Consider the following 26,849-nt stretch of genomic DNA (forward strand, 5'->3'; position numbering starts at 1 on the left):
AAATGTCATCTGAACTGAGATGCACCGGGCACGATCGACGCAAGTCTGGGGATTGGATTGTCGAACCAGGATCCCTCCCCGATAGCCGATCTCTTTGTTCTCGTGACAGATGCCCAGGCACAGATCACTTGAGGAGTTTTAAGCGTCCCCGCCCTGTTCCATCCGGTCTAGTCTCGCTTATCCTCCCCGAGAAGTAAACTATCAAGGAAGCACACGATATAGTGCCGTAGCCATGGAGGCCTATACTGCCAGGAAGACTATGTTTACAATCCAGAGCATGGCATGGTCAGACAAGAAATGACCGACGCCACCGACGGCACAAGTTGTGTTCCAAGAGGGCTTCACAAGCCGGACATGACAGTGTTCTATCCACCCGAATAGAGATATAAATTCGAAGCTTGATCCACTTAACTTCTGAGTAGTTAGATGTTCATCAGCTTCCTGAAATCCCAGTCAGCCACATTTTGATGATCACATAAGCGCAGACCACCTGTCTCCTGCAGCCACAGTTGCACCGCCGCGCTTGACTCTGACCCAATCAGAAGCCCGAACTGCTGTTATTTATATAGTTAGTACCATACATACAGGAATCGTGACCTAAGGCAGGTACAATCATCATCCCACCCCCTGCAGCGTTCGTTCCTTCCGACTGACTCTTCCCGGTTTCTGCTTACCAGCCTCTTGCATGCTGGTAAGTGCTTTTCGATTGTTGATGACCATGGCTTTTTCACGAGTGATCCACTGTCTCGTACTTCTCATCCTTGTTCTTATCCTTTCTGCTCGGTACTTTTGGAATGACGCAGCTGTGCTTCCGCTCCAGCCCAATCCTGCACCTACAACCGACACGAACGCTACCATCCCAGCCATGTCTACTGGTTTGAAGTCCGTGGCCTACTTCGTCAATTGGGTGAGTATACCTATCCTCAATCTTGGCTGCCGTATCCAAACTCGGCACGGGGTGCAGTTCCACTCGTATAGTAGTTCTAATGCCAATGCTAGGCGATCTATGGCCGCAACTACAATCCTCAAGACCTTCCGGCCGACAAGCTGACTCATGTCCTATACGCATTTGCTAACGTTCGCCCGGACACTGGTGAAGTGTAAGTATTCTCCACTCTTCTGCAGCAGATGTCTGATCACCCCCTTTGCCACCTGATCAGCCGCACTGACTTCTCGCCACAGTTATCTGTCCGACACCTGGTCGGACATCGAGAAGCACTACCCCACAGACTCTTGGAATGACGTCGGTACCAATGTCTATGGCTGTGTCAAGCAGTTGTTCTTGCTCAAGCAGCAAAATAGGAAGTTGAAGGTCTTGCTCTCCATTGGCGGATGGACCTACTCTCCCAATTTCGCTCAGGCGGCTAGCACTGATGCTGGCCGCACTAAGTTTGCCGAAACTGCAACTAAATTGGTCACTGATCTTGGATTCGATGGTATGTGATAGGTTTGGTGATAATGCGTGGAACGTGATTCGCTGATGCTGGTGATTGCAGGCATCGATATCGATTGGGAGTACCCCAAAGGTTAGTTTCTGGGATGTTGGGGAGTTGAATACACCCATTGAGATTGTGGATACTAAGACGACCACCTGCAGATGATACAGAAGCGCAAAATATGGTCCTTCTGCTTCAGAAGTGCCGTGAGGTGGGCCTTTAATCTCGTTTGTAATGCGTGCACAGATGCACTGACCTTGTCTAGACTCTGGATGCAACTGCTGGTGCGAGCAGAAAGTTCCTTCTCACTATCGCTTGTCCAGCTGGTAAGTGGATGATCATATCCGTTTTACCCAGGGCGAGACCAAGTAAGACCCAGTGAATGCTGACCTTATGCAGGTCCTGACAATTACACCAAGCTCAAGCTGTCTCAGATGACGCCATACCTGGACTTTTACAATTTGATGGCCTACGACTATGCCGGAAGTTGGGACACTGTTGCTGGTCATCAAGCCAACCTGTATCCCTCCACTGACAAGCCTGCATCGACGCCATTCTCGACCAACGAGGCAGTGAATTACTACATTCAGAAAGGTGGGGTCCCCTCGTCCAAGATTGTCCTGGGAATGCCGCTGTATGGGCGTGCCTTTACCAATACCGATGGACCCGGCACCGCATACTCAGGGGTCGGACAGGGAAGCTGGGAGCAAGGTGTCTGGGACTACAAAGCGCTACCCAGAACAGGAGCCACTGAACATGTCGATGCCAACATAGGTGCATCCTGGAGCTATGATCCCACGGCACGCACCATGATTTCCTACGACACTGTGGCCGTGGGCGAGTTGAAACTGGATTACATCAAAAAGCTTCAGCTCGGCGGTGGCATGTGGTGGGAATCCAGCGGCGACAAAGGAGGGAAGACCGCCAACAAAGCTGATGGCAGTCTGATTGGAACCTTTGTGGAAGGGGCTGGAGGCGTGTCCGCCCTTGACCAGTCGCAGAACGTGCTCTCCTACCCTGAGAGCAAGTACGACAACTTGAGGAACGGATTTCGCTAGAACCGATTGATACCCTTGTTTATCAGTTTAGTCGAGCAGGTTTTGTCTCATCTATACGTGTTTTTGTCTACAGATTAGGTAGCTTGAATTTGAGAGCGGTTTCGAATTTTTTTCATTTCTCATTGCTTGGTCACTATGGGACGATCAAAGCGCACACGTCCCAACCTCATCCACCACACATTCACGACCGACATTGCTAGGCGCTACCGGAAAGAAGACATGGCGGAACGATCGGCAGAGTCCATTTATTTGGACTCGTCGAAGACGTAGGTGAGGTGGCACTTTCCGCAGTACTGGCGGTTGTGCATAGCGGCCATGAAGATACCCGCACCGCACTAGAAGAGAAGAAAAAAAATGTTAGCTAACTGTGCCAACTGCAGGGTTCAGCCAAAAAAAGGCAGAGAGGAGCCAAAACATACCTCGGGGGAGGGGCACTCGCGGCGAAGACGCTCGATCTTGCCATCACCGTCGACCTTGTAGTACTTGAGGACGGCAAGCTTGGTCTTCTTGTGCTTGTGCTTGATCTTCTTGGGGGTGGTGTAGACCTTCTTCTTGCGCTTCTTACCACCACCACGCAGGCGGAGCACCAGGTGGAGGGTGGACTCCTTCTGGATGTTGTAGTCCGAAAGAGTACGGCCGTCCTCGAGCTGCTTACCAGCGAAGATCAGACGCTGCTGGTCCGGGGGGATACCCTCCTTGTCTGGATGAATTTATCAGAAAACATGCCCTCATGGTGGAAAAAAAAAAGTCCTGGGGACTGTGTGTGTGTATGCTTACCCTGGATCTTGGACTTGACATTGTCAATGGTGTCCGAGGACTCCACCTCGAGGGTGATAGTCTTACCCGTAAGGGTCTTGACGAAGATCTGCATCTTGATGAAGGTCTAATTTGGAAGAAGTGAGTTAGTTCATCGTTCTACTTGTGGTGCTATAGTGCGAGCAGGGATAAAGTTAAGTTCAATATTATCTGCGACGCAGCCTGTCCATCTTCGTTTCCTTGTTCACATATTTCTTTCCCAGGAGTTTTGGTATCTTGCGCGCTAAAGTGTTGCGCACGAGATATATTCTCTGGTGGCATATATGTGAAAAAGGAATGAAAATGGAAAGATGTCGCAGATAATATTGACTGACTCCTTTCCCCTTGTCACATAGTAAATGTATAGGGGTCATCAACTCACCTCGACAAGACTTGTCTTCCTAAACCTTCGGCGATCGTGGTGAGAAAATATCCTTGGTCGTTGGTGGGCTTCGTTAAAATCGGTTGTGCGGTCACGTGGCGCCTATATTACTGAATTGAGCGTAGCGCGAGTGGGCAACTCGGATAATCAGCCCTCCGGGTCCTCGGTCATGTGAAAGTCACGGGATGTACGGAGTAGTAGCTGACTTTAACGGTTTCTTGGATACGTCAGTTTTGGTGCCTGCATCGCCAGGCATATATTCCGTAGACGATCCGGACAAGCCAGGCAGAACTATCTAGTTAGTATCTATCCCGTCCGAGACTAAAACAAAACTAGACTAAGTGGTAAATCCAGCCTCTCAGCATCGACGTCAACTTCGTCATCGTCAGCAATTTGCCGCCCCCCATCCGTCCCCTCCGTCCGCTTCGTTGCTAATTATTGATTGAATAGCATGCGGATAGGCGTCAATTATTAAACAGGCTATTGCAGAGAAAGGGTGAAATAATGTTTCAAACCCTCACAGGCCACAGGTCGCCTCCTCCCGTCATTTATAAGAGGCAAAATGTGGATAGATCGATAAATGGGGGAGAGATAGGATGGTGTGTCTGGACCGCTAGGGGAAGGAAGACCAGGGCGAGAAGCAATCCTCCTTGCAGGTTGCAAACTAAACCTGCCGGATCGTAAGCTTTAATTGTGTTCGGACCACTGGTTGCTGCGGCGGGCTGCTAATGCTCCGTGCTGGAACCAGGGCGCGATCCACTGCGCTGGCCAAATCGCCGGGCTCCATGCCAAGGGGCGCTGGTTTCCCTGACGCCTCAGCCGACCGCGTTGCTAGGCCAACGACGCCATTGTTGATCTGAACCGTGGGCGATAGATCGGGATAGCTTCATCATCTCCATCCACCTTTCCCTGGTTCCCACCTCTAAATACCTTAAAAGACTTCCTTGGTTCTTTACCTCCCCGTCTTTCTACCTTTGTCAGAAGCAGGAAGTACATTTGCGCGCGCAGGGAAGCTTCTTATAAGGCTTCGATTGCATCTTCTTGTCTGCGACTTTCCCAGCGCATTTTAGATAGAACGTCGCAAGAAATCTTCCTTTGCATAGATCTAGTGCAGAGGCTGCGTTAATCCCTTAACAGCTGCGCTTGCTTTTGTTTTCTGTTCTTCGTTTTCTTTAACCTTTTTACCTAGCGTGAGTGTTCTAATTGAGAAGATCACCGACTGACACCAGTGCAGGGCGGTTCATTACCATCTTGTCGGCCCAGCCGCGTGGCTAGTATTGCGTGAGGTTGGTAACTCAGCACTGGATGTGAATATTGCACAGGAACACGGTGCAGAAAGCTTACGCATTTAAATCCTCCAGATCCGACCAAAGAACAAGGTCTGTCAACCCGTCGGTCAAGCACCTTGCGATAAGCACTCGAAGAAAGAGTCCCTTTTCGCCCATCATGCTGTCCACGGCGCACAGCAGCAACCTTCATGAGCGACATCGACAACACAGGCGGCAGATCTCGACGCCGTCCGCTCTTGATGCCGTGAAAGCCCCCAGCCTTCCGGCGCAAGCGATGCATCGTTATCATGCCCATCGTCGGGGACAGAGTTTTGACAACAGAGCTTTGCGCGTCCAGCGATCGCAATCCATGCAAGATGGTACCTCTCATACTACTAACTCAACAGTACCGCAGCAGCCCCATCCGAATATGCTCGGGGACAGCCAACACCAACGATACCTGTGTATAGCGCAGCCGTCGTTTCCCCAGCAATCAGCCCCCATGCCCGTCATCCCTGACTGTTTCAGCCCGGAAGAGGTGCAAAATCTCCAAAGTCACAATGGCCAGAACACTCAACCAAGCATGGTCTATCTAAATGCGCCCTTCGCAAAGGACATTCCGCACATGAACATGCCCTTTGACCTGATGCAGCAGCAACAGATGCACAGCGCTAAGGTTCAGTGCGGGTCTGGAATCGAAGCCCAATTCTTCGACACGGGAGCTTGGGAGCTTTACCAACCAAACAATATCGCAGCAGCATTTCACTCTCAAGCTGATGTAAGGAAGTTATCGGTGCAGTCGGATGCTACTCCGTCCCAGCACCCGCATACGCCTAAGCACGGCAATACACGTACGTTTATAGTCCTTTCTAGTCTTTTCATATGCGCAACACGCTAATCTGTTTTATAGAGTATGCCCCCATTACACCGGCAACAACACCATTCAAGCATACCGTGGGTCTAGCTCAGTACGGTGGGGACATCCAGTCAGGATCCACCAAAGACCAGGGTAGCGCGATGCCCGGATCAGCCCAGTCGTCGTACATGCAGCGAGCAAAGTCTCTCCAAGGCGTGGCTGGAACTACTTTCACGCAGCCGAAGTTTGATGTGTCCTCCCCCCCGAACACAGCATCATTTGAAGTGGATAATTTTGATACTTTTAACTATGAGCAGGGTTCTAGCTTTGAGGTTCCTAAATCGGAAAGTCTGTCACAAAGCCAGTATGCCTCGTCGTCGTCGGCATCGTCGTCCTTTATGTCATCTCCCGAGCTAGCGTCTATGCCTTGCCCCAAGGACGGTGCAAAGACACCAAAGGTCCCTATTTATCCTGCCACCCCCAACCGCCCGCACCACAGGAAGACGCCCAGCGCAACACCTAGCTCATCAGCCAAGCCGAAGCTTTCTCCGCGCGTCGCATCTATTGATAACCTGAATCTCGACGCTCGCGTTCAAGCATCAATCAAAGAAACGGGTGTCACCATTGACGAGATTGCGTCGTACATTCATGGGCCTGATCCGGAGGACGGGAAATGGGTATGCTTGCACCCCGGCTGCGAGCGGCGCTTTGGCAGAAAGGAGAATATCAAGTCACATGTGCAGACTCACCTGGGCGACCGCCAGTACAAGTGCGATCACTGCAACAAGTGCTTTGTTCGGGGTCATGACCTGAAGCGTCATGCTAAGATTCATACCGGTGACAAGCCCTACGAGTGCCTGTGTGGCAATGTCTTTGCGAGACACGACGCCTTGACTCGGCACCGGCAGCGGGGGATGTGCATTGGCGGCTACAAGGGCATTGTGCGCAAGACAACCAAACGGGGTCGTCCAAAGAAGCACCGACCAGAGATGGACGAGCGGCAAGACAAAGCATCGAGAACGCGCCAGAGGATCGCAGAGAAGTCATCTTTCGACTCGTCCACATCCGAGTCCTCACGCAACACGCCTCCGTCCGAAGTGTTCGAGAACATGAGTCTCCATGGCTCCAGCCCTGTGGAAGAGATGCCGGTGTTCAACAATCCCAACTACTCGTTGCCACCTGAGGTCTTCACGTTTACACCTCCTGCATCTCCCGGTTATAGCGTGGGCATCAAGCCATCGCCTTCTCGGACCGACCGATCAATCACCCCTAGCTCGGAAGATGAGATGCTCCCTTCCTCGCCATCAAAGCAGCCTCTCGACGGTCTCGTCACGGACTCCAACATGCCATATTTGTCTGATCCGGAGACATGCCCATACACGGATGCCTCCGGCTCTGCCAGCCACTCTCTGTCTTCACCCCACGCCGCTCCCACCCTGTCAGAATCATCCAACGGCTCTGATCTCGACATCTTTATCAGCCAGGACTCGACCTCTGCCTTTGGAAAGCCCGAATTCGGAGACCTGGCTGATCCCGACATGGCGCCGTTCCCAGACTATGCGAATGCGACCTCCTACGAGGGTGGCTTAGACCTTTTCCCCAGCAAGCCGCCCTTCTCTTCGGGCCCCGTCATGGCCGATGACTTCTTCTTCCAGTTCCAAGTGGATGAACAGGCATCAGATGTTATGACTAAAGAATTCTTCATGGACTAAAGAGAAACGAAGAGAAATGATTGTCACGGAACAAGAGCCTACCTAACGACATGACGGAGATCATGAAAGAGATGATACGGAAAACGAAAAACAACAAATGACCGGCGAACTCTGACGACGCAACGACCCAGGCTTACCAGCCAAATGTGCAAGACTTTTAACGATTTAGGACCGCAAATGATTTGGAACCCATGCACATAAGACGCGAAATGATTTTTATGCCTTTTACTTTTTCACTACGACACAAGAACCATGTACAATCTCCCTCATTTCACTTCTACGACCAAACCCATTTCAACGACCAATCTTATCCACTGCAAACTGATGATGAAGTGTGACAATAACAACAACAACAACAATGTTTCCAAAAAGAAATCTTGTTTTCGGGCATATGAACTTCTGCTTTTTTTCCCCCTTGGCGCAATGCATTTACTTATTGCATCTGATTCTTTCGTTTTTCTCGCAACAACCACACATGTACGACCACCAACCACACCAACAACCATTCTGACCCCGGGATTTGTCTGCTATATCTTGGGAGTTTTTTATTTTTTTTTTTTTGAAGAAAATGACTTTTCTATGTTTTCTGGCCAGTCGAGTTACCGGAGTTTTTACAGGTCGTCCGTTCTTTCCCCCCTGCTTTTATCATCTTACGTGATTGATCTTTATGAATGTTTGTAACGTCTTTTCTTTGTCTCTTTTAATGCCCCTTTTATGATGTTATGCAATGTTATCTGAATCTGATTTTGTTTATGATTTTTTATTTCCTTATGTCATCTGGATTTGCTTAACTGGACTGTGATTTTTGTACCAAACGAAACGAACGAGCGGACGAACGGGTTGATCTGTAAAAACTTCTGTCTTCTTTTCTACTCATGCTATCATCGCATCTTTCATCTTTTGCTGGCTGGCATTGCGAAAAACAAAGGTCATTCTTTATTTTGGTACTCTCGGTTGGTTTGGTTGATCTGACTTCGTGACGAATTTACTTAATCGCCTACCTACCCTGCCTGCTATCTATCATCAAACCTTTTTGTCTTGGTGGTTCGCATGGCACACACCCCCTCCTCGCTTGTACTTTAGCTTTATGATAGAACTTGACTACTCCCATGAATGTCAATGATGCTTGAATGGATCGATGTGTTTATTTTCTAAAGTTCTATGAGTTGGTTTCATTCATTTGATAAGTAGCTATAGCTAGCAGTGAACAGTGTAGAGAGATAGTATGCCATGGATGCAAAAAGGTATGGAGACATGTATAATTCTATGTGCGTTTATATGGAGTATATGGCAGATGATCTGAAAAGAGAAAGAACAGAAAGTGGGATCAAGCTTCCCTCCACGTGATGGAGAGTTCGAGAGGATGGTCGTCTTGTGTAGCGAAGACTTTGCTCTTCGTTGGTCCCTTGGGCGCCTTGTCTGCGAAGAAGGTCGTGTTGTCGTTGTAGGCGAGCATGCCGTCTTCGACCTGTGGGTTGTCAGCATATCCATTCGATGCTCTGGCGGATGCATGTATATCTTTGATTTGAAGAAATAGTAAGATGGAACTGGGGTAACTGACGGTAAACTGAGTCGGAGACCTGATGAATCCACCGCAGGTAAAGACATCATGCGAGAACCCGCAGTCCCCCTTGCTAGATTTGAGAGTGACAGTGTCATCTGCGGAGTCAAGAAAGGCCGACAATTAGTGTCTGCCCGCCTGATAAGAAGAAACATAGCGGAGAACACATACCAGATGCCTTGTTGGCTGTGAAAGTCGCACAGGTTCCCGAGGTGAACCACGCGCCGTGGCTGATGATGCAGCCTCGCTTCTGACCCATCGTTGAGATCATCAGGTTTCCCTTTCCAGAAAAGGGAGCGCTCGGCGATGTCGGTTCAGCAGGTCCACGGGATGTCTTGGTGGGCTCGTGACCGTTTCGGGGCGTCTTGGGAATGTAGTGGATGCCGCTGCGGGGGCAGTTGGATGTTTGACCATCTGTTGTAGTGGTTAGTTTCAGTAAGTTGTGAGATAGCTGGTTTGCTGACCTGGGTCAGATGGGACGAATTTGCCCGTCTGCAGTGATCCGGCGATGTTGAAGTAGTACCAGACTTCGTTGATAGCCTGGTGTCGGCATCGGACTGTCACCTCGGCACCATGGGCCTTGGAGAGGGCATTGACAATCTCATCACGAGTGTAGGTTTGCGTGTAGGACGGGGTAATGCCGGCCTTGGCGAGGGTCTGCAGAGACATATGTTTAGTTTCCTTATTCGTCAATGAACGCAGGGAGACAGACCTCGTAGGTAGGCAGGTCCCTGAAGACTTCGACGGTCCGGTCGAAGTAGTCCACAACTTCTTGCTGTGGGTAATAGTCGGTGTAGCAGTGAGTCTCTAGCGTGCTGACACAAGTGCCGTGCTTGTTCCATTCATGCTCCCAGAGATTCGCATCATCGCCCCTGAAGTCCTTCCAGAAGTCGCTCATGTAGTCCAAAAGATCCCCACGACCAGAGTCGACTAAAATCAGCGAGATATTGCTGTACCGTCTCCCGGAATCGCAGTACTGATCGAAGCCGCCGTTGCAATGGTCGGGCCTATGTAGGGGGAACAAGAGTTAGTACCGGGTGGCAATAATATATAATACATAGCGTGTATGGTCTGGTGAAGATGGACAATAACTAAACTTACCAAAGTCCATGAATAGTCCACGAATCTGTTGGCCCAATGGCCGGATCAGCATCCCAGAACTGCGTCTGCAGCATCTGTCCGCCGGGGTAGTTGAAGCAGCAGGTATCCTGGCCATGATATTGAGCCTGGCAGCTCACTTCGGTTGAAGGACATTGCCGGAAAGTCGTTTCGGACGATGTATATTCTGGGGCTGAGAGCGAGGAGACACCTAGTGTTCCAGTTATAGCTTTCAAGACCTGTTGAGGACCTGGGATGCTCTGAAGCAGTCGGTCCCTCATGGAGCTGGCGGTGGACCCGACCGCACTAGTGCTACCGGTATCAATCATGAGGGGTTTGAGGCGTGTTGCTGATGTCCAGCAAGGAAATAAAGCAGACAATACAAAGTCAAGATAGAGATAGAACTCTCAACGAAGCATCAATTGAGAGAGAAGTAGCAGACAAAGGGGGAAGAGAGGAAAGAGGCGAATGATCGATCCCAAGCAGCAGCTGCACGTGCATCCATCCCATGACTTGTCCCCGTACCTGAGTCAGCGGCTTGTGATGTGACTGGTCCGATAAGCACCTTATCGTCGATCTCCCCGGATTGACTTGGAGCTTCTCTTATCGTGACTCAATGCATGCATATCGGAAAGGAACAACGCCTGGGTATCATATTCGAAGAGTCTATGGAATGAGTATATACATGAGTAGAGATGGTGGTTACAGTTGAGTATTAGCGCCCAGCAATCTGTTCCTTCTGCGCCTCTTGTTCGTGGACGCGCTCCTTCCAGAGCCGAAGAACCTCAAATCCTACCTCAACAGCAATGAGTAGGATGATAATCCACTCAAGTCGGAGTCCATGCGTTTCGCTCAGCCTCTCTCGCAGCACACTTGCAATTTCCTGTGCGTAATCCATCTTCTCGTTCAAAAGCTTGATGCGGATCCCAACATCGAGCGCTCGCCCTACCTGTTCATAGTAGCCTTCTAATCCCAGTTCATGTCGACTGTCCCAGAAGATATCTGGCAGGGAGTCTGTGAGCTCGGAATATAGGTTCAGCTGCGCACGTACACTGAGCAGCTGGCCTGTTTTGCGGAGTATGAAATCCCGAGTGAAAGGGAGACGCGAGCCCTTTGACAGGAGCGTGGGAATAGTCCGAGTGGATTCGAAGTAATTGGCAAGTAGAGATTCCAACACAGCCAATTTGGTACTGCGAGCCAGCCCCGACGAGAATGCCACCTTTGTAAGGACCGTATCTACAGACTGCCGAGCGGGCAGGTGAGGATCAGGTCCGTCCTTACCTGGCTTCGTCCCCAAAATGATGGTGTCGCCCTTGATGCTGCTATTCTCCCGTTGAGTATCTTCGACATACTCGAGATCCTCCGTTTCCAAGTCATCAAGGTGGGCCCCTTCAGCGGCCGGTAGTAATGTCCTGGTTGCCAAAAAGGAAGTGAATCCTTCAGGTAGTGCCCATGCAACAACGGTTCCCGAAGGAAAGACAAACACATCCCCCACTTCGCTCGGTGACAGATCTAAGGTGTTCGGATTGCTCTGGCGGCGGATCGAGTCTAGAGGAACTTGAACGTGGACAACTTGTGGGTAAAGACCCGTCTCGTAGGGGTCCGGCTCGTAGCCTCGCTCCTGTAAGATGTCTCTGACCTTGCGAATATTGAATTGTTCAGCTACGGCATAGGCTGTTACGGTCTTCTCATTGATAGATTAGCAATTGTTCAAGGACAGTCGCGGCTCTTGACATTGGCACCTTGGGTTGATAGAGCCCTTGCTCCCTGAGCTGGGCTTTGGATAACATCCCATCCTTTGACCGTTGTGCCTCCACTGCAACTCTCCGAAGTGACGTCGATGCGGCCGGCGACCTATTGCTTCTTCTCCGTTGTTTCTGGGATTCTAGAACCGCATCCTCAGTCGTGTCACCATTCTTCATTTGCTTCTGGCAGAGGTATGCATTGGAAGAGAAGAAGTCTTTCCGCCGGGGATAGCTCAATGGAGTTGTGGCGTGAAGATATTGGCTTCGAGGCTGCCTGAGAAACTTGACAGCCGGAGGCCGTGACGCAAGAGTGCAAAGACGTGGTCTTGCAAACATGATATCAGACGGACTGTATCGAAAATCAAGGGAAAAGAATCTCAGCCAAGCGCCAATTTCAACCGTAAGTATTACGAAGAAAAACCGATGCCATAACGAGGCACGTTTAGTGCCGGAGAAGTCGAATGAAGCTTCATTTGAACGATTCGTGCAGAAAAGCAAGCACATGGGGGACAGGCTGAGTCAGCAGGGCACTAGCTGGATGCGGTGACGACCATGAAGCCGCCCGACCGCCGGCAGTAAGTGAGTAACTGTTGGTTATCTACCCCAGCTCCGTCTAGCTGTGCTTCTGCTTGGCCGATGGGTGCCATGAAGCTGCCCATTGCCTGCACCATTATCTCACACCTTTGATACTAGCACCTGCTCTCGCCATGGACGCGCCTGGCGCGACACAGGCAAATGAGAGTGTCCCTCAGGACCGCCACGACTCCGACCCCAACAACGTGGGCGAGGGCGCATACCCGGACGACAATCACCGCGGGCGGCCCGACCGGCTCAATGAGGGCGAGGAAGAGGACAGCCACAATGAGACTCAGAGTGAAGGCGACGATGTCGACAATGAACACGGCGAGGAAGAAGCAGAGGAGGAGAGTGATGAAGAGGATGAGGAGCCCCGGCTCAAGTATTCATACTTGACAAAACACCTGGGGGCGGTGTATCGCAACGGAGATGCAACAAGCTCCTTTCTCGCAACTGGGGACAAGATGGTATGGTATCCAGGCATTCCCTAGAAGGAGCATGATGCTGAGACAGACTCTAGGTAATTGGAACGCATAATGGAAACATTGTAAGTAGCGCTGATACCGCTCCCAATGGTCCCAGAACTAACGCTTGCCAGCATGTTCTATCCGTCCCTCAAATGCGTTCCCTTCGTGTCTACCATGCACATTCCGCCAGTATTACCTCAATCTCGGTTTCGCCGTTTCCTCCGCCGTTGCCCAGTCTTAGGCAAGAGTACTTCAGCAGAGTCCCCGAAGACCAGGAATATTCGGCGCGACCGTCGTCCGGCACTGCTAGCCTTCGCGGCCGGCATCGGCCAGCCCACCAGCAAAGTCTACCTGCCACTCCTTCCAATTCGATATACATCGCCACATCTTCTATGGACGGAAACATCTGTGTCGCATCTTTAGTGGATTCCAAAGACGTTCTCTTGCGGAATTTTGGCCGTCCCGTGCAGGCTGTCGCGCTTTCACCTGAGTACAAGAGTGACAGGGCGTTCTTGTCCGGAGGACGAGCGGGCGACCTGATTCTCACAGTGGGTGGAAGAGTGGGTGCTAGCACGAATTCCACGACAATGGGAGGTGCTGCGGCGACGGCTTCAAGTTGGCTAGGATCGTTGGGGCTGGGAGCCAACAGCGGCAAGGACACTATCCTTCATAGCGGGGAGGGCGCCATCAGTACGATCAAATGGTCTTTGTCTGGGAAGTACGTCGCCTGGGTCAACGAAGAGGGCATCAAAATCATGCGGTCGAACTTGTACCTCGATTCTTCGGATTCCGAGCTTGCCTGGAAGCGGATCAGCCATATCGATCGGCCCAACCTTCCTGGCTGGGAGGAAATGGCGAGTGTCTGGAAGGCTCGTGCTGAATGGGTGGACGAAAAATCATTGAATAGTGACAACAGTCCAAACAGTCAAGGAGAACCGTCCACGGCCCAGTCGACTATTGTCAAGGAGAAGGTGGAAAAGTTAGTAGTTGGCTGGGGAGGCACGGTTTGGGTCATTGACGTATATCCGGATAGACCCAGCAAGAACAACAGAGACCTGAAGATCGGATCCGTTGAGGTTTCTACAATCTTGCGGACTGATTGCGTTATATCTGGCATCTCACTATATACCCCTAGTCTCCTGGCCGTCCTTGCGTACATTGAAGCGGAAGAAGACGTCTCGGAAGAGCGGACCAAGCTGGGAGGTCGCCGTCCGGGAACACGCCGCCGGCCAACGGGCTTGGAGCCTGAACTGCGACTTATCGATATCGAAACAAAGGAAGAACTTAGTGCTGATACCCTGTCCACCAGTCGCTACGAGACCCTCACTTCCTCAGACTATCATATGTGCGTCCTGCCTCCTTGGAAATCTAGCGCTCCCGTTTCACAACGCGGTGCGCTAGAAGCTTTGGGGAACGGTCTCTGGGATGCAACTCTCTACCCGGCGCGTTTGTTCAACTCCGCCGCTAGTATTCGCAGTACAACGAGCAGTGACAAGGGCTCCAGTCGGGCGCCGAGCACTTTCGCCTCTCGAAGGTTTTCCTATGAGGAACCTCTTTCTAAAGAGATTCAGGACATTGCAGGGAGCGTAGGCCCCAGGATATTCGTCCACAGTCCGTATGACTGTGTTGCTGCCCTGAAGAGAGATCTGTCTGATCGTTTGGCTTGGCTAGACGCGCATGAGAGATATGAAGAAGCGTGGAGGCTTCTCCAGGAGCATCCTGAAGCGGCGGGGTCGGCGACTGACGTGACCGACCAAATCCCAGAGACGACATCAAGATCTCAGGGCAGTAGCGTTGGTGAATCCTTCATTGACGATAGGTCTTCAATCATAACCACGGGCCGGAACATTGCTTCTACTCCTGCTGTCGAGCAGGAAAAGCGTCGCATTGGCGAGTTGTGGATCGAGCAACTTGTTGATGAGAACAAATGGGGAGAGGCCGCTGAAGTTTGCGTGAAAGCAATAGATACCGCGGGCAGGTGGGAGCATTGGGCTTGGACCTTCATTAAACACGATAAGCTGGACGAGATATCATCCGTCATGCCTGTCAATTTGCGCCCCAGTCTCTCTGCAAACATCTATGAGACCATCTTGGGGCACTATGTCGAGCACAACAGGTCAAGGTTCAGCGATCTCCTGGACTCCTGGCCATTTGATCTCTTTGACGTCAATAATGTCGCAGCAGACATTGAGGAGCAGCTAAAATATGACTCGGTGGTCCCGGAGACAGAGGACTGGCGAGTCTTAACAAGGTGTCTTGCCAAATTGTACCTTGCAGGTGGCCACTACGGCAAAGCACTGCACTGCTATATTCGCCTCCAAGACGCAGACACTGCGATGGCCCTGATCAAGGACCACCGACTGCTAGACACCCTCACAGACGATATCCCCGCATTCATTCTCATCCGCGTGTCCAAGGAGCAGCTGAAATCAGCGCCCGTCTCGGAACTCGAAGAGCTCACCGCAGAGCCCATTAGACTCCTAGTCAGCGAAGCATATACAGGAATAGTTCGGCCTGAAATCGTGGTTGATCAACTCCAAGCAGCAAACAAACTACTATACCTCTACTTCTACATGCGGGCCCTCTGGCGCGGCGAATCACTGCCTCACGGCGCCGCAAAACCTCGCCGAGGCCACTTCGCTCACATCCGAGACGCAGCCAGCAAGCTCGCCGCCGACGAAGGCAAAGCATTAGTCGACAACTTCGCCGACCTAGCCGTAGAACTCTTCGCAGACTACGACCGTCCCCTGCTGATGGAGTTCCTCCAAACCAGCACCTCCTACTCCTTCGATATGGCCGTCAGCATCTGCGAAGGACGCCACTTCACCCCAGAGCTAATCTACCTCCTCTCGAAAACCGGGCAAACCAAACGAGCCCTCAACCTGATCCTCTCCGACCTCAAGGATGTCTCGCAAGCCATCCAATTCGCCAAATCCCAGAACGAGCCAGATCTTTGGGAAGACCTCCTAGACTACTCCATGGACAAGCCGCGTTTCATCCACGGCCTCCTTGTCGAAGCCGGAACCTCCATCGACCCGATCAAACTCGTGCGCAGGATCCCAAGCGGACTAGAAATCGAAGGTCTTCGAGAAGGTCTTACACGAATGATTCGCGAACATGACCTCCAAGCCAGTATAAGCCAAGGAGCCGCCAAAGTCCTCCAAAGCGAAGTAGCAGTGGGCATGGACACGCTCCGACGCGGCCAACGCCGCGGCATCAAATTCAACGTTGTCGAAGAGGAGAGATCCATCCCTGGTACTCCCACAACTACGACTGCCACTGCCACTGCGACCGAAGTGAGCGATAAGGAGACCATCGTCAATAGCAAAGCGGTCAAAAGCGACGCCGACACCGAAAAGACCTCTTTCACCGCAACATCCTCATCCCCTGCCTCTCAGGCAGGTAGATGCGCAGGCTGTCATCGCCCGTTCCGCGCCAACGGTAAGGAACCCTCCAAAATTACACAATCCTCCATTTATTTCCCAAACCCCTCATCCTCCCTTGTGCCTCTCAATCACGCATCAACTGACAAATCACCCATCGATGGGAAAAAACAGAAAAAGAAATTCTCGTCGGTTTCGCCTGCGGGCACATCTTCCACCTCTCGCACATCCACGCATCGGGAAATCCCTCGACCACCAGCACGCCTGCCACTCGATCCGCAGTGCAGACTCCGCGACCGTTCTCGCCTGCGCCCGGACAGACACTGGATGAAGTGTCAATGACGGCCTCCCGCACGGTCGGGCCTAAAGTGACGACAGCGCGGTTATTAAGAGATAGGATTGGTGATGGGTGTAGGATTTGTGCGCTGGCGAAGGAGTTGGAGGCCATTGGGGATTCTGATGCGTAGGTGTACGATGCCGAGAGTGTGGCTCGTGCATGGTCGCTCGGGGGGTTGCTGTAGGTTTCCCTGTTGGTGGGGTTGTAGAAGTGGCGTCTGCTTTCTCTGACGACCTGGAGAAGGGGGAATTCGCTTCAGTAAATGAGTAATCTGATGGTAAGAATCCCTTGCATCAAGAGAAGCTATTGAGTGCTGACGAGGTTGCAGGTATGTATTTGAAGAGAGCAGTTGAATGATGGCCCTGTCATTCTACCAGTGTGGGGCTGTAACCACGGACAGTTTCACTACATGTTCCATAGTTCGCCTGGATGGGTGTATGTTTAGTCTTTAGGAGATACCCATGGTAGCAATAATCTACTGCGCAATTGTGACAAGCGATAAGGCCTGTGAGGCTTTGAATTAGATTAAGCGGTTAGCCTGCCGCAGTAAGTAGTGACAACAATCCGTTGAAAGATTCATGGGGCAAGCTCTTGCTAGCTGCATCCCGAAACAACATGGAAGCAAATAAAAGGAAACATCACGTCCGCTCAACCATAACGCCCGCTTTTCATTAGAAGAACAAGGTCGATCCCCACCAGATCTTCGTACACAGCCCAGCTAAGAACGTAATTCAAAGGACTGTTGGAGTATCGAACTAAACACTTCAGATGCATGCGAGACTCAGAAAGACCAAGGAAATGCAAAATGCAAAGGCCGACATCGGCAGGCTTCCATGGCCGTTAGCAGCATTCGCGGTAGGGAATGTGGTGTGAGCATGAGTGCTGCTGGGAGCCGTGGTGCCAGCCGATCCAGTGGTATGAGTGCTAAGAGTATGATTGCTAGTCTGCTCACCGGATGTCACTGAAGAAGTAAAACTTTCGGTCTCTCCAGTAGAAGCACTGTAAGTGCCAGACGAGCTGGAGGATCCAGAGACAGTCTGAGTCTTAGACGAGACTGAGGACTGTCCAGTGGCCACAGGCTTGGTAGTCTCCGCGACAGTGGTCTCAGAGGTGACGTGAGAATGTCCGGTAGGGACTCCAGTTGGAGTTCCGGTGGACATTTCAGTCGACACTCCAGACAATTCAGTGGAATGTCCGGAAGAAACTTCAGTGCGAAGACTAGTCTCAGTGGGAACACCGGTCACGATACCAGTCGGAACCAGAGCAGAAACAGTCACGGCTGTAGGCACAGAGACAGTACCCAAGGTAGAAATCACTGAATTACCTGTCTCACAGACAGTCACGGTGACAGTCACTAGATCAGGATCAGTATCAAGTGTCCTATCAGGAGTTCTTCCAAGGCTTACTATCGCGCTTGAGATTGGCATGGAGGAACGCGTCGTGAACTATATTATTGTCGCAGCCAAGTCAGAATCTTGGACTCTCAGCCACCTCAGAGTAACACTTACCTTCAGCGATCACATCAGACTTGTCATTGTAGACACCGCCAACATTGTCGACGACATCTAAGATCGTTAGCAGGATGTAGAAGATAGTTGGAGTGTAGTACCTACCAATAGCACAGCCCATGCCAGCAAAAAGCCAGATGGCCAAGAAGAAAACAAAGTTGACGATCATCTTGATCAATGGATCGTACGATTTGATATGAGTTAGATTTGTTGAGTAGAGAGCAAAGACGATAAGACGAAGAGTAGAGGAAGAGATTGATGCTTTGAAGTATGAACCTTCGATGAAGAAGAAAGGAGAACGACGGAGGAGCGAAGATTGGAATAGTGGGAGAAGGTTGGGAGGGAAGGAAGAAGGAGAAGAAGAAGAAGAAGAGAATTTCAGGGAAAGATAAAAAGAATGAGAACGTGTTGTGTGTGTTGACCGTCATGTGTCGCCGGGGCGAATGGTGTCGTTTTGGAAAGTGCGAGGACGACATCCCAAACACGGCAAGCACTGTGCAAGGCACCGGTATCCAGCAGGTGAGGACGAGTAACGGTGCTATCCGGAAAGGCAAGAAGTGCGTATGGTGGTATCGACTGCACAGAAATTCACCTAGGGCTTGATCAGGCCGATAAGATGGTGGCGTATATGGAGTCTGATATCCACGTGTTTTCACAGCTATTCACTATGCTAGGGCTCGGAGTTGGAATTCCGAGTCTTTGTTTGAGTGTACAATTATAGAAGTCAGATTTTCTAGAAGAACTGAAGAACTACATACGAATCTAGATGTCAGAAAGTAGATCCATACAAAGGAGGCTACTCTATCTACGCATACGGGGTAAGCCATTGGCAGCCGGAGATGAACTACGCCAGGTCCCACACTCGAATTCCTCCATCCACAAGAGAAGCAATGAACCCACCATTATTGACCTCTGTTAAGCAGTCTCCCGATACGCAGGGGCCAATGATCATGGTCCTCATCCCTCTTGGCCAGATGCTAGTCCGGTCAGCTTCGATGGCTACTACTAGCGAGTCGACGAGGTTATCCCCAAATAAGACACGCTGCCAGCCGCCGAAGAATCCGATGTCTCAGATGGACCAATCAGTCTCAGCCATCGATAGAGAGAAAGGAAACTGGAGCACGGAGGATCTCAGTGGCAAAATCTACTCTCGATCTCGAGCCGTCTCCCCCTCTCCGAGCCCTTTAGGCATGTTTTAGAGGTAACTTTAAAGTAAATCGATCCTTCAGTGACCCTTATACCAACGGCTACTATATGGCAATCCTTGCACCGTGCGGAGTGTGTTCGTATTGACATCTGGAAATACTTATACCAGTGGAGGATCATGAGGCTCATGGGATACTGAGTCTCAACGGTCAGTTGATACATGATGCCCGCATAACCAATCTCTACAGTCTACTAATAATCAATCCAACAGACATGTACCGACCATAGCCGCTGTTCATATATGGCAGTTCACACTACAACCCTCAAAATCAACAATGTTCGCACCATGTGATGTCGTTCTAAGATGTCCTATCCGCAGTGTCGCTGGAAATTTACCCTTGGGGGTGTTGTTTCCGATACAGAATACCGCGGTATGGTTGGTACGGAATGGACACAAGGTAATTCAATACGGTTTCTGGTGTTAAACTGACGAAAAAATACGGCGACAGATAAAGCCCCCCACATCGGCACGACCCGCGTGGAGGCGCCAACCAGCAAAAAGCGACTGATGGCCAGCCGCTCCTTTCCAAGGAACTTACTTGAGCTATGACGACATGGCAAGGTACCAGTTCGATCCCAATCCCGATGCGTTGGGAGCCATGACATCATCTGCGTTGCTCCTTCCCCCGATTGCGATTTTTGCGCTTAGCTGCGATGAGTCGGCCCGAGTCTGGACCTGTCATCCGCATTCAAGCATGAACTAGTCTACTGCGTGAGGACGCATCCTCCCTGCCGGTCTTCACTGGGAGTCAGTAGAGGAAAGGAGAGATGCTGAGCATCGTGTCAGGTAGCAAAAGATTACTGACACACTGTTCCACCTCATTCGATGAATTTCTAAAATAAATCCATATGGCACCATTCTCAGTCAAACCCCGGCACAGAACACATATCCCGAACTCAACCCCTAGACACAAACTAATTTAGAAATTGCGGAGACAAAGACAAAAGAATGGCTCAAACTCCGAGCCGCCCAGACGGAGCCTCCCCTGCCTCGCCGCCATCTTTCTTTTTCCTTCCCTCTTTTCCCCACTTCCCACGAGATCGGCAGGACCCCAAAATGCAACTGAAACGATTGGTCCAAGTTCTCAGGACAAGGTTTCTGCAAAGGAAGAAATGGATCAGCCACAAACCATTAATCTCTTTCCCACAGACGTCATCGCTCAACGGCGGCTAGATAAGCCTAAACTCTAGTGTCACGGAGTAGTCCATCCACAGTCCAACAAAGTTGATGAGTTGTTAGCGATAATCCCGAATCCAACTCAATTCAGGAAGGCGCATCCAGTAAAACAGAACTAAAAAAGAAATTGATCGCTAAGACATGCCGCGAGTCTAGAACAGTCGTTACGTGAATCCCCCCCTGACTTTGACCACGTTGTACAGTGATCAATTATCTACTTACTTCCTTAGATGAATACCGATACCCGTTTACTTTTTGCGGCACTGATTTGATTGGTGGCTTCTGTTCAGGTACCCTTGCAGATTAAAACCTACCACCAACTTGAAGAAAGCATATACAGAGTACATTCATGTACTTATTCGTATCTATCTATCTATCTATCTAAACCAATGATTCCTAATACAAATAGTGAGACGCCACTAAGACACATTCATTCATCAATCATAATATAATACCGCAAACTATACATACACTATGCACCTCGACGGCGCCACGAACCACCCGCAGCGCCATGGCGCCAGCCCAGTCCTATAAGTACTACACAGTACAACAACCACTATAGCTCCTACTAGCTAGCTAACTAGCTAGCTAGTCAGCTAATAAGTTAGCTATGCACGACGCACCATACAAAACCATGTACACCGATCGATACACACATCCTACATACATACATACATACAACTCATACCGAAAGATATACGTATCAAATACATACCATCTACCTCAACAATTTCCACTTACTCCAAACCACATCCAAATTAATGGTCTAGATGGATAGATGGATATATGGATGGATAAATAAACTGGAGTAAGGTAAGTACCATATACCGAATGGGGAACTCATCTCCGCAAAAAGGCAATAGCCATACGTAGAAAAGCAAGGGGGGGTGGGATGACCCCCTCTCTCCCCGCTCAACAACGCAACGCAACGCAACACAACAAAGACAAAGACCCCCCCTGCCCCTACCCCAGCCCCAAAAAGGGTAAACGCATGGGTTTCGGAGGGAAAAGTAGAGGAAAACTGAATGGAACGGATGTTGTGCTCGGCAGATATAATTACAACCCATTACTACTCAGTAGACAGACACTAGACCATGGGACACAAAAGAGAAAGAGGGGATAATGACGATGTAGTTAGTTAGTATGAGGGACCATAGGTACCGATTACCAACCACCCTGGAGAGAGAAGAGGGGAAAGAAAAAAGGGAACTGGAAGGAAAAAAAGATATGGCAATCCCCAATCCAATCTCAACCAAATAACAACACGAACGGTAAACATAATTCCGAAGCCAATTAGTTAGGAGAGGGTCAAGTGGGGAGCGGATCAAACACCCGCCAGTAAGATTTACATGTTTGATTTTTCCGCGAGTGCGCCGAACTTTGCCGCAGAAGGAAATGAATGAATTTTTGTTGTTAGATACTAACTAACTAGCCGACAGGCCGGCGCTAACTAATAGTCACTTAGTGTCTAGTGGTCCACAAGTCCCATGGGTCCAACTTCACTTATTGTTGAAGAGGTAAAGGGAGACCCGCGGTCAATTATCTATCTACGTAACGGTCTAGTTCAGTGTCGGTTATGATGTAATTTCTAGCTTGGATCCATTTTCCTCGCCAATGGATTCCATTCGGGGTCTGTGCCTTTTTGTTTCGTTCTGTGAGATTCAGTTTCGTCCCGACCTTTCTTCTGTACATGGTTCATGTGGTGATCTTCAGTTACAGTGTACTATTTCAGGACGTGGGTGGCGAATCTCGGATGATGCTCGGATATCTTACGGAATTACAAGGGAAATTGGTTCCAGATATTATAACCTCTCTATTGCACGGGTCTGTCGTATATCCAACCTAGTGCTTTTGATAGAACATGAATAGCAGCTTCAGACCCGTTTCATCTTCATGGGTTCAAAGTATAGGCAGCTCTGCACTTAAAAAAAAAACCCATCACAGCGCATCAAACAAGCCAAGATCATTCTGTGCGGTGTAGACGCTGAAGGCGCCTGCGCAACTTTGTAGCGCTCAATCATAACAGTAAGAGCCAGCACACAGCCCATCCGGAAACGGGAACCAGTCAAGCGATCCGGGAGGGTAGACATAGTGAGAAACCTTCCCAGTATTAAACGAAAAGGGGAAGAAACGCAACAGCAGCAGCAGCGAAGTAATTCCGACAAGAATGGACAGGGTATCTAATCGTGTTCCTCGTACCTCAACCAGATCCTCGAAATTACAAACCAGATAATATCATCAAAAGAAATAGAACCATTGTCGGGGTCGTGTATCCCCAAAATCCAGCGGAAAAATTTAGGATATCGTCAATGATATAACACATAAAGAAAAGGGTAACAAACAAAGCACATATATGGCGACAGGGTATCATTGCTCGGGAACTCGTGTATTATTCCCTATCCAACGAACGCCCCGTAGATTGATGCAAGCAAATCCCCAAACTCCGAATATAAGGCATGCGCTTGAGTAATGTATGCGACCAAGCGTACCTCATGCCACGCACCAGGCGCCGGAAAAACTGAAACGACTGAAACCCGAACCGAAAGAAGAAACCCTTGTGTGAATGAATTGGAACCAGGGGGTTAGTCGAAGTGAAAAATTTACGAGTGACGAAGGACGAAGGACGGAAAGAGCGTCGTGATTGGCCAGGTGGCAGAATTAGTAGCTCAATTTGACCTCCACGGCTGGACTGGGATTTCCTGACCCCGTAGCTGCTGCGTTCTCAAATGACGATGCCTCGGAAATCTCGACGACCATGTCTTGGCCGTCAGGGAGTTCACGAACGACATCATCATCCACCATGATTTTCAGGCCGTTTTGCTTGACGTGGAGGACTCGCACGATGCGCTGGGGGTCAATGCGCTGCTTCATGGAAATTTTTTCCATCAGATCGCGAACCGTCCGCTCCGTCAGATAGACGGCCCGGTAATAGTCATCTGAACGCTGATCGTTGCGTGGGAATCGTACGTAGAAGCACGCGACTAGGACTAGGTTAGTTGGCATATCTTTTGATGGGTACGAATTTGAGTACTCACTCGGCTTGACTGGGCGCTCCGTGGGTGGTCGATAAGTTGGGTCAATGTCTACCGCCTCTATGAATCCCATTGGCGCGCTACCGTCAGACGAAGCAACCTTCGGTACTTTGACGGGATGCTTTAGCGTAACCTTGTCACCTATAACTTCGGAGCACGGGCGCGAGTTCTCTCGAGACGTAGTTAAGGATCCGTGGTACGCTGAATCATAGAACATGTTCGACTGAAGGTTGGTCGGGTGGCATGGCGAGTTTATTGAGATGTTACTGCTGGTGGGCGACACAGCGTGCAGGGATGCGCCATCAATACTGAAACGGGATCCCCGGCTGTTCTCTCGTTTGATGAATTCCCGCGACTCGGGAAGCGTAACAGGGAACAAGTCCGGGTCGTCTTGCTCCTCACCGCGCAATCCCAGAATGCTTACTGGTCGCGTTGACGTGAACATGTCTTGCATTAACGCGAGCTTCGCATGGAGATCGTCTTCCAAAGACATCTTGCCAGGGCCGTCCTGCGAGCCCATGGACCATGTCCGTTTGTGCTTAGTGATCTTGGCCGGGCGCGGATCGGCGCCTTTAAGAGCAATCGATCCGTTGCTGCGCTTGCGTTTGCCGTAGTTACCGGCGCCCATCTCCGCTTGAGCAATCTGTTGTCGAAGTTTCTCGATGGTTTTCTTGACATGAGCGACATCGTTGGACAGCTTTCGCTCGGCACCATGGTCGCGGAAAAGCTTGACTTTGCAGTAGCACACCTCTGATTCTTTGCCCGAGGTGGAGCTCACATCATCAGGAGAGACCATTTCCGTCTTGGCACACAATCTGACCGGGATACCCTTCACACCCTTGGAGTGACTGAAATCTGTCGACAGGAAGTTAAATCGGACAGGAATCGAACACTCCGAAACTCCAGTTGACGGGTTAAGTGTCCATGTGACGCAGAACCCATCGAACGATGAGGTCTCGAGTTGAATCTGTCGGTTCTTCGTGTCTTCAATGCCACCTTGTATGGGATCGACATATTCCACTGCTTGGAGCTTGCCGCCTCGTTGATGCGCTTCATTGGAACCCCGACCTTCCTTCCATAATTGCCAACAAGCAGCCGGCTTGGCCCTCTGCTCATCTTCTTGGAATGACACCCGGATGTAGGTACGATATCTGATCGGTTGTGTGGTCATGGGTGGCGGAGTCGAATCAATCACGGACACTGAATATGCCTGGCCTTTATTGAGATAGGTGACTGGGATCTCGGCTTGGTGGTTGATCATTGCTGTGGGTGCGCGCAAAGTGACATGATAGCGAAAACTGCAGTGTCCAGCACAGTTAACGATTGAACAGACACATTTGAGGGAAGGGGTGAGCGCTCACGTTTCACCGGGGTTATGGATGCTCGCTTGATCGTCTTGGATTGTTGATGCAACGTAGTGAGAAGCATTACCCTGCATATCCACATCATTTAGAGAGAGCTCTTCTACAGATTCGTCCATGGCATCGTAACCTGCATCATTCTGAACGAAAGCACCGGGCGCGAATGCTGGCTGCTGAGCGAATGGTTGGGGGTTATGGAAGTGTGGTGGTATATATTGTTGATCGAAGTGATCGAGACCCAAGGCTGCAGTGCCGGGGTTGATGGTCGCCGCAGAGATTTGCTGCGGGAGAGAAAGCGGAGTAATCATGCTCAGACCCATGCCAGGGGTATGCAAATCTCCTGCTTGGCTGTGATATACTGCACCCAGTCCACCTGAGTTTGGAGTATAGTAGCCATGTGGCTGTAGCGGGTTTACATAAGAGACAGCATTCGGATCGACAAAGGGAGCTGCGAAGCGCATATCTTCCGTGGCACGGGGTGTAGGATCATTGAGCTTCAAATCGTTGTTCATACTTAGTCTGGCGCAGAAATGTCATGTTAGCCCTCGCCCAAAGATAATCTTCGAGCTACTCTGCCAAGAAAAATACAAACAAAGATGGGGAAATAACGAGAGAACACTGGTAAATCTCTTAAACGCAAAAGGGCTTGGTTACCTAGCTGGGGTGATAGGTCCGATAGGCATCTGACCGAAGCGCGTGGCATTGCGGTGAGTGACTGGGGGAACAACGTCTGAGAAGGTTTTTTGGAATCTCTGGATAAGCTCGTCGTCTGGCTTCTGAGAATTCTTTCTGCAAGGGTGGTATTCCGGTCAGCATGAGAATGGCGGGCGACTGGCCGGCAAACAACGTACCTGTTGCGGAACATCATCAGAGCCGGAGATATTCGAACAGGTTAATCCGTTCTGGTGTTTGATGAGTGCTTGAAAGATTTATGGAGAGATGTGAGATCCAGGAGAAAACAAGAAGGCGTTGGAGGGTGAATGTGGCATTCGGATCGCCAAGCGCTATTTGATCCGAACCTCGAAGTTGTTCGGGGAGGGGGGAGGAAGGGCGGTGGTTGTCCGTATAGGATTCCCGATTCCGTTTTACTCAGAAGTAAAACGGTGGTATTGCTGGACTGCGGTAGACACGGGTCGAATGTCACATCCCAATCACGGTCTATCGGGGGAATAGCAGCGATCGCAAGAAGTGCGACCACAGAGTGGGCGACCCTGAGATGATATCGAAGATCGCGAGGAGCGGAGACAAAGAGAGGAGGGGGTGGGAATTATTTGGGGAAGAGGTCCGAGTGGTGTCGAAGACGCGAGCGGGTTTTGGCAGGTATTGGGTTTATAGCGGATGCGCCCCTTACTCAAAGATCATATGAGAGGGCGGCGGTGGGAAAGCAGACGACACAAAGGGAGAGGAAGAGAGAGGGAGGGAGGAGAAAGAGGAGAGAGAGAAGAAGAGAGGAGAGGAAGCGACAGGCAAGAAGATACGTATGCCGTATAAAACTGTACAGAAATAGCGGGGAGGCGAAAAAAAGAGAAAAAAGAGAAACAGAAAGCAGAAGGGGAAGTAGTACTTGAGAGCCCAAAGGAGGGGAGGAGAGAGAGAGAAGAGGAAGGTGATGATGAATGTTGGGGGAGTCTGCTGGAACTAGACGGTAAGACAAGCCCCCAATAATAGTTCGGATGTAGGGTGGATATGGACGCTGAGAGGATGATTCCGAGTACCTCAGGCAGTCCCAAAAAATTCAGCGAAAGATTTCCTTTTCTTTTCTTTTCTGTACTGGGATCGGAGGAATTGTGGAAAGAATGTGATAGTTATTAATAAAAGAAGAGAAAAAGGGACCACATGGGAGGCGTGGTGACGTGCAATAATAACGGTTGGTTGAGTGATAAAAATTCAC

The 26,849-nt window shown here is 50.4% G+C and overlaps 8 protein-coding genes across 8 annotated transcripts; 3 read left to right on the forward strand and 5 right to left on the reverse strand.

The window, feature by feature from the left end:
* Positions 1-718: 718 nt before the first annotated feature.
* Positions 719-2,494, forward strand: ASPBRDRAFT_51780 (glycoside hydrolase family 18 protein; the record flags this gene model as incomplete). Its single annotated transcript, XM_067626796.1, has 7 exons — positions 719-907; positions 1,000-1,100; positions 1,183-1,436; positions 1,497-1,526; positions 1,598-1,647; positions 1,702-1,762; positions 1,836-2,494. The coding sequence occupies 7 exons, from the start codon at positions 719-721 to the stop codon at positions 2,492-2,494; spliced, it is 1,344 nt and encodes a 447-aa protein (XP_067483365.1).
* A 245-nt stretch (positions 2,495-2,739) lies between these two features.
* On the reverse strand, positions 2,740-3,365 carry ASPBRDRAFT_117870 (ubiquitin-ribosomal 40S subunit protein eS31 fusion protein; the record flags this gene model as incomplete). Its single annotated transcript, XM_067617128.1, has 3 exons — positions 2,740-2,829; positions 2,914-3,194; positions 3,272-3,365. The coding sequence occupies 3 exons, from the start codon at positions 3,363-3,365 to the stop codon at positions 2,740-2,742; spliced, it is 465 nt and encodes a 154-aa protein (XP_067483366.1).
* Positions 3,366-5,117: 1,752 nt separating this feature from the next.
* Positions 5,118-7,507, forward strand: ace2 (putative C2H2 transcription factor (Swi5); the record flags this gene model as incomplete). The annotated part of the gene is made up of 2 exons (XM_067616921.1): positions 5,118-5,790; positions 5,850-7,507. 2 exons carry the CDS (start codon positions 5,118-5,120, stop codon positions 7,505-7,507), a joined length of 2,331 nt encoding a protein of 776 aa, XP_067483367.1.
* A 1,125-nt stretch (positions 7,508-8,632) lies between these two features.
* Positions 8,633-10,621, reverse strand: ASPBRDRAFT_38520 (T2 family ribonuclease). The gene is made up of 6 exons (XM_067623952.1): positions 10,170-10,621; positions 9,781-10,075; positions 9,533-9,725; positions 9,240-9,482; positions 9,069-9,166; positions 8,633-8,975 (listed from the first exon to the last, which is right to left on the reverse strand). Exons 1-6 carry the CDS (start codon positions 10,493-10,495, stop codon positions 8,835-8,837), a joined length of 1,296 nt encoding a protein of 431 aa, XP_067483368.1. The 5' UTR covers positions 10,496-10,621; the 3' UTR covers positions 8,633-8,834.
* A 173-nt stretch (positions 10,622-10,794) lies between these two features.
* ASPBRDRAFT_144664 (RMD1 family protein) lies at positions 10,795-12,363 on the reverse strand. The gene is made up of 2 exons (XM_067619230.1): positions 11,909-12,363; positions 10,795-11,850 (listed from the first exon to the last, which is right to left on the reverse strand). The coding sequence occupies exons 1-2, from the start codon at positions 12,245-12,247 to the stop codon at positions 10,882-10,884; spliced, it is 1,308 nt and encodes a 435-aa protein (XP_067483369.1). The 5' UTR covers positions 12,248-12,363; the 3' UTR covers positions 10,795-10,881.
* Positions 12,364-12,618: 255 nt separating this feature from the next.
* On the forward strand, positions 12,619-16,804 carry ASPBRDRAFT_51785 (CLH domain-containing protein; the record flags this gene model as incomplete). The annotated part of the gene is made up of 4 exons (XM_067626797.1): positions 12,619-12,954; positions 13,008-13,034; positions 13,086-16,395; positions 16,512-16,804. 4 exons carry the CDS (start codon positions 12,619-12,621, stop codon positions 16,802-16,804), a joined length of 3,966 nt encoding a protein of 1,321 aa, XP_067483370.1.
* Positions 16,805-17,438: 634 nt separating this feature from the next.
* ASPBRDRAFT_192293 (uncharacterized protein) lies at positions 17,439-18,351 on the reverse strand (the record flags this gene model as incomplete). Its single annotated transcript, XM_067620462.1, has 4 exons — positions 17,439-18,028; positions 18,081-18,119; positions 18,183-18,239; positions 18,288-18,351. 4 exons carry the CDS (start codon positions 18,349-18,351, stop codon positions 17,439-17,441), a joined length of 750 nt encoding a protein of 249 aa, XP_067483371.1.
* Positions 18,352-23,223: 4,872 nt separating this feature from the next.
* On the reverse strand, positions 23,224-25,823 carry ASPBRDRAFT_192294 (grainyhead-like protein; the record flags this gene model as incomplete). The annotated part of the gene is made up of 5 exons (XM_067620463.1): positions 23,224-23,546; positions 23,601-24,895; positions 24,959-25,477; positions 25,613-25,747; positions 25,810-25,823. 5 exons carry the CDS (start codon positions 25,821-25,823, stop codon positions 23,224-23,226), a joined length of 2,286 nt encoding a protein of 761 aa, XP_067483372.1.
* Between the last annotated feature and the right edge of the window lie 1,026 nt (positions 25,824-26,849).

The sequence above is a fragment of the Aspergillus brasiliensis genome, assembly GCF_001889945.1.
Source record: "Aspergillus brasiliensis CBS 101740 unplaced genomic scaffold ASPBRscaffold_2, whole genome shotgun sequence".
In the NCBI taxonomy this organism is placed as follows: Eukaryota; Fungi; Ascomycota; class Eurotiomycetes; order Eurotiales; family Aspergillaceae; genus Aspergillus; species Aspergillus brasiliensis.

Bases quoted from the DNA above. Each gene is read 5' to 3' on its own strand.
- ASPBRDRAFT_38520 (XM_067623952.1), bottom strand. From the start codon at position 10,495: ATGATTGATACCGGTAGCACTAGTGCGGTCGGGTCCACCGCCAGCTCC. The intron at 9,726-9,780 runs GTCTGTCTCCCT...ATGTCTCTGCAG, and splicing joins GGGACCTGCCTACCTACGAG to ACCCTCGCCAAGGCCGGCAT. The intron at 9,167-9,239 runs GTATGTGTTCTC...TTGACTCCGCAG, and splicing joins CACAGCCAACAAGGCATCTG to ATGACACTGTCACTCTCAAA.
- ASPBRDRAFT_144664 (XM_067619230.1), bottom strand. From the start codon at position 12,247: ATGTTTGCAAGACCACGTCTTTGCACTCTTGCGTCACGGCCTCCGGCT. The intron at 11,851-11,908 runs GTGCCAATGTCA...ATCAATGAGAAG, and splicing joins AAGGGCTCTATCAACCCAAG to ACCGTAACAGCCTATGCCGT.